The sequence below is a fragment of the Protopterus annectens genome, chromosome 7.part1, assembly GCF_019279795.1.
Source record: "Protopterus annectens isolate FY-2018-M chromosome 7.part1, PAN1.0, whole genome shotgun sequence".
Classification (NCBI taxonomy): domain Eukaryota; kingdom Metazoa; phylum Chordata; order Ceratodontiformes; family Protopteridae; genus Protopterus; species Protopterus annectens.
This window is the reverse complement of record NC_056740.1, coordinates 4,548,088-4,554,406: the sequence shown is the minus strand read 5'-3', so window position 1 is coordinate 4,554,406 and position 6,319 is coordinate 4,548,088. Positions and strand designations below refer to the sequence as shown.

The 6,319-nt window shown below is 39.0% G+C and overlaps 1 protein-coding gene across 1 annotated transcript in view; it reads left to right on the top strand.

Moving 5' to 3' along the window:
• The first annotated feature begins 1,602 nt into the window (after positions 1-1,602).
• Positions 1,603-6,319, top strand: part of LOC122807521 (solute carrier family 26 member 6-like) — a 1,069,142-nt gene continuing 1,064,425 nt past the window's right edge. The window contains exons 1-2 of the mRNA XM_044078446.1: positions 1,603-1,742; positions 2,275-2,414. Coding sequence (XP_043934381.1) covers positions 1,603-1,742; positions 2,275-2,414 — 280 coding nt within the window. The remainder of the gene's footprint in view (positions 1,743-2,274; positions 2,415-6,319) is intronic.

Here is a 6,319-nt window from a genome sequence, read left to right as displayed (position 1 = left end):
TTGGACTCTTGTAAAGTACCAGGAGTGGACCTTTGAAAGGAGACTGTTCATCTGATCACCCAAGTATAACCACAGCAACTCATAACAGGCAGATTAAGGCACCTCCCCCCCTTACTTTGATGAAATATTTAACTGCAGGATATGGTAGGTCTGCAACAGGAAACCTCACATGCAAATCAATTTTTATTGGTCCCATAGAAAAGGGTGATTTGATGATTTCAGGACTGCGCTACTATATAACATATTCAGTTAAATTGCAGCCTGGAAAAGACTTGTATAATTTGTCAGACTGGTTTGAATAGGTTAATGTATTTTTCAGTTTGTAATATTCTTTCCCCTAATTAGCTTTAGATATTGACGATGTTTATGCATGTTCTGGATTATTCAAAGATATGTTTTTGGTTGTTCCATGTTATGCTATTTTTGAAACAATGCTATTATTGTAAGCCACACCTTCAACCGAAACAGAGTGAAAGCTGCTTAGTCTAACTTCCAATATAATATTCTTTGCTCTCAGTTATATGTTGTTGACAGGCAATTGTATTAATGAGCAAACACCTGGCACAACTTGGCAGGGCCAACCATCTTTTACTTTAATTAATGTGGTGGTTATCGTTTCTGTGCAGTAGCACAAATATAAAGATATGAGAGGTGAGAGGAGGTAATATTAATGGAGTACCAGATCATTGATTCTCTATTCTATTAAATGCTACCAAAACCAGCTTTTTACTTTTCAGTTTTTGTACTGATAGCTATTCAAAGTGAAGGGCATGACCTTAAGTAACCACTCAGAGCTAGCCCTTCTTCATCGTTTGATAAAGCTGTCCAGTTGGCTGGCTATGTTTCCACATGAATGATGAATGCATGCTGATTAGTGTACATGAGGTCCCACTACCATAGCTGTTTGTCTAGCTATTCTAGCATTGCAATGGATTGGGTTTAAGTGCTAAAATTAAAAGTTATTGATGACCTTTTACCCCAAGTGGGTGTCTAGTTTCTTCAGCCTTGATATTCTGGGGGGGGGGACTCTTGATAATGAAATAATGACCTAGATATTTTTTAATTAGAGTGCCCCACTGATTGATCCTTGCTTATGCTATGATGAATGGATACCTCTAGTCACTAAATTAGCACTAGTTCTTCTGCAGCTTAGTCCTAGATTTTATATTTTTATTTCCACACTATAAGCCAGTATGCCCACTAAGTGTAAATTCCTTTCTACAAGGTTGACCTAGGAAGACTGTCTGGTTAAGCAATTTGCTTACAGCTGTACAGTAAGCAAGCAGCAGTTAATTGATTGCAGCCCAGGGCTACACAGTATGAAGCTAATTTGCAGCTCATAGCCTTGACTTATTGTCGCTATTTAATAAACTTACTTTATTTTACATATTTCTGTAATCAACATAAATTCTTTATCCGTGATGATTTGCTGAGAATGTACTGTTTTAATTGAGTATTGAATGCAGTGCACTAATTGCAGTTCAGAAACACAAGAACAATAACCTTATTTTAGCTAGGTTCATACATAGGAACTACCTTGACAAGCTAATTATTGTCAGATTCTTAAGTATGAACTTCAGTATTATAAAATAAATTAATCCTATGCTGTCACACAGATTGCAGCTGTTAAAAAAGTACACTGGAAAGTCGCTAACTGTTTTAAAAGCTGTTAACACACCTGAGGCTGCTACAGTCAGAAGCAAAGTGCACCTCAGAAAAGGCTTCAAGAGCTGTTACACACCGTGACAACATACAACAAACCTATCACACAGACACAACTAGAACTCCACATTTACTCCAAAGGATTATGATCTTGCCACCAATCACAAAATTTTGTCATTGGGTTCTAGATAAAGATGTCAAGAAATTCACCTCAAGATCTGGTCATAATCCTGTTTTCTCTTCCATATTCTGTTTATTTATTTGTATCCTGTGGCAAAGGTCATGTCTAAACAGAGTCCTTATATTATAAGTTCACTTACCCATTAATAAACAATAAGTAAATAAAAATTAGAAATATCAATTATAATGTCACAATAATCATGTGAGACCATTATTTGATTTGCTGTGGGCCATGACAGCAAGTCTATAGCATTAAATACCTCTCAACAAATGACAGTAGACATTAATTAACAAATTAAGTTCTTGTCATAGAGTTACTATGATAAACACATTTTTTTTCTTTAAAACTACAAAGATGGTGTTATATATTACCATTTGTGGACATGTTGGAATTTAATTAAAATCTACACTTTTTGTTTTATTTTTATACAGATGTTCAGGACGGAAGGCCAAAGGTTTGTTACTAAAATTCTTCCCTGTCTTCTATTGGTTACCTCGGTATCCTTTCCGGGATTTGCTGCTGGGAGATGTCATTTCAGGAATTAGTGTTGGAATCATTCAGTTGCCTCAGGGTAAGAATTACATATATGTGTAGCTGGTTAATACTATAAGTGTCTACTAAAATGATATGAAATATACATGAGTGTGTTCCTTAGGCCTGTTCAATGTCCATGAATGTGCAACAGGTCAGTTGAAAAGGTCAGAATATTATTTCTTTAGTTGTACCTCACTTCTATTCAACAGTTATAAAGCCATGTGAAAGATAATGGATGAGGGCAAGGCAGTTCATACAGTCTACCTCGAGCTGGCCAAGGCCTTTGCTACCATTCCCCACTCAGGAATTATTGATAAACTCACCAAACTAGGCATCAACCCCTATATCACTAGGTGGGTTGCAAACTGGCTCACAGATAGAACCCACAGTGTGAAAGTAGTGGACTCCAAGTCAGACTGCTGACCAGTCACGAGTGGAGTCCCACAGGGGTCGGTCCTGGGTCCTCTTCTATTTGGCATCTACTTCTCAGAAGTCCAGGCCAACATGGAGGGACTCTGGCTGACCAAGTTAGCAGACGACTGCAAGCTGGGAGCCATTATTAAATCCTCAAGTGATGTAGCCATCCTACAGAAAGGCCTCACTAAGACCAATGACTGGTGTCAAAACCATGGCCTTAAGCTTAATGACAGCAAATGCATTGTCATCCCCTTTGGGAAAAACTCAGATTCCACTAATTACCACATTGATGGGAGCCCACTGAACACTGAAGGTGTTATAAGAGATCTGGGGATACAGGTTGACAGCAACCTCTCCTTTGACCACCACATTGCCACTGTGGTCAGAAAGTCCTTCTGTGTGGCACATCTCACTACCAAGGGTTTTACATCCAGGAAGAAAGAGGTCATCATCTCTCTCTACTCTTTCCTCATTAGGCCAGTCATTGAGTATAATGCCCCATTTAGCATGTACCTCATTAGACTAGTAACCACAGGAAATGCTGTAAATAATACAAATGTCAAAACTCCACAGCAGTGCAGAAAAGAAAGCCAGTAAAGGTCCATACACCCATAGGCGAAGACAAAGCCAAGCCAAACCAATATGGTATAAAGTTTAATACAAAATATCTACATCAAATAAGCGCTTTAATTTCACCCATGGAAACTTCATCAGAAAATTATTCTGATGAAGTTTCACTGGGTGAAACAAAACCGCTTATTTGGTGTGGATGTTTTGTATTAAACTTTGTACCATATTGCTTTGGCTTGGCTTTGTCTTTGCCTACAGGTATATGTACCTCACTAGACACATGCAACAGCTGGAAAGGCCACACCAGTACCTCACTAAGAGGATCCTAGGCCTTAAACACGTCATACAAGGGCAGCCTCACAAAACTCCAGCTATTCTCTGTCTCATATCATCTATTAAAAGGCAATCTCTGCTTGACTTACAAAGCCATATCTGACCCAACTCTGTTAAAAATGCTACATCTAAAGAAATCCCAATCCCTCCACACCACATGCTCCAGAGACCTCAACCTCATTACCACAATTAACAAAATATGCTATAGGGACAGGTTCATAACCCAGAGACTGCTCATGCTCTGGAATACACTTCCCATACATGTCAAGCAGAGCACCTCATTGGCTCTCTTCAAGAGAAATCTTGATGAGTGGATGGGAAACAGAAAATTCACTCAAGGGATCACTCCAGTGGCTCTACTTGATAGAGGCACTGGGAACTAACATTGGGTGGCACGATGCCAGGGCACTTCTATGAGCTAGGCTTGTAAAGACTCCAGGTCCATTAGCCTAGTACACACCTATGAACCTAAGAACCTATGAACCTATAATGGCTTGATATGGCTACTCTTGAAAATTCTTTAAAATCCTGAAGTCTTTCCTTCATCAGATGAATAACAATATTTTCTACAATTCTTCAGCAATACACTCAGTGTCATGCAATGATACATAATTGCAGCAACATTGTTCTTCAAGTTCTTGTCACTGCACCACAACTAAGGGTTGTGCAATGCAGATAAGGACTTTCAGACTTGATCATATTTATTCAAAAACTAAAATCTCCAAAGTGTCTGCCACTGACCTCCAATATGTGATGACTCTGCCAACCTCATGCATAGTGTTGGCGAGCTCCAAGGTTGTAGATCTTTTGATTCCCACTTAACATTGAAATGACCATTGTGTTCCATCAGTCTAAAAAAGAGGCTTTGTAAATTTTTCACAGAATTTATTAAAGGTGGGTCTTAATAATATTTGAGAACTTATTTGCTTCCCTAGATACCTCCCCCAGACAGTGACCACTGATGGTGACATTTAACACTTTATTTAATGCGCTTTTTTGCTCCTTCAAGAATATATTTCACAGAGGCTTTACCAACTCTCAATTGCAGAAGGAAAATAATATTCATACATGCATGCAGTACCGCTGTTTTCTCTTGCTCTCTTTAATGGATACAGAAATCCAGTAATGTACTGACACTGTTTCAACATCATATGACACCAGTGATGCTTCTGGAAGATCATTCATATCAATTGGCAAGACCACTGCTTTTATACAAGCATTCATGCAGATATGAATGTCAATGAGAAGCTTTGAACAGTTTAGCAATTTTAATGCATATGTTGAAATGGGAGTCAGATACAATTTTGTTACCTGGAATTGCAAAAAACCTCAGCTCTGAGACCAAAATGGTGTAGGTATTATAAACATGCTGATCCTGAAGCAAGTCTGAATTTAGAATGGCTATAATTAAAGCTGCCGGGTAATCAAAAGCTACCATGGAGTATGATGGCCAAAGCCATCCATAAAAAATATTAGCCAACACTTCTTGACTTCATGTGCACAAGCAGTCTCTGAATTGCATAGATCATAATTTTTCAGTTTTTAAATGCCATGGTAATTACCAGGAATGTTGTTTCCTTTACATGTCCCTGAGCTTCAGCTCAGCAAGACTCCCTGTCCCCACACCATCACCACCATTATTATCATCACCAAACCATTTTTTTCTAATTTTTCTACATGGAGTCAAGGTGTCATGTCAAGTGTTGCCACCTCTCTCAATTCAGTGCCATTCTTCTGCCTTCTTTGACAGTCATGCCGGATTGATGTAGATCGTCTCTCATGCAATCCATCCACCTCTTGGCTGGACATCTCTGTCTCCTATTCCATTATTCCTGTTTCTCCCAAATCTTCTTCACCAAATCATCTACTGCTTTCCTGCACATGTGATCAAACCATCATAATCTGTTCTTCTTGACCTTCTCTGCAATTGCAGTACTTTGGTTTTTGCTCTGATGTCCCCATTTATTTGTCAGTCACATAGTGTGTACCCTACCACCTGTCTCAGGCACTTCATCTCCATCACCTCAAGCTTCCTCAGCTGTTTTGTACACCTTACTTTTTTACTTCTTTGGCATTCTCCTGTTACACACTACTCCTGGCACTCTGTGCCATTTGATTGCTGTACCTCTGATTCTGGCTTTGACCTCCTCATTCAGACATCTCTTCTCCTCAACAGATACTTGAAGCTGTTAAACTGTTCCACTATTTCCCTTCTATCTCAGTTTTCAGCTTTTTCTAATTTCCTCCATTTGCTGCATGGATAACTACCTTGTCTGTACTCATTTTCATCCCATGTACATTCAGTTTTGCATTCCAGTCCCCTATCATTTGCCAAACATCTTATTCAAATTCTAACTGAAGTGCAGTATTGCCTGCATACAACAACTTTGATGATCTGTACCCCGCAACCTATTTGCTAATGTAGTCCATTACCAGTGTGAACAGCAGAGGGCTCAGAGCTGAACCCTGATGCATACCCACTCACACTAGGAGCCTTTGTTATGGGTCCAAACACTGTACTTGTGTTGCTGGGTACATAACATGCAATACTTTTACCAATATTTCTACATACATACAAATATTTCAAGCACGGGCATTAACGCCCTTCATGCCTGCCAATAT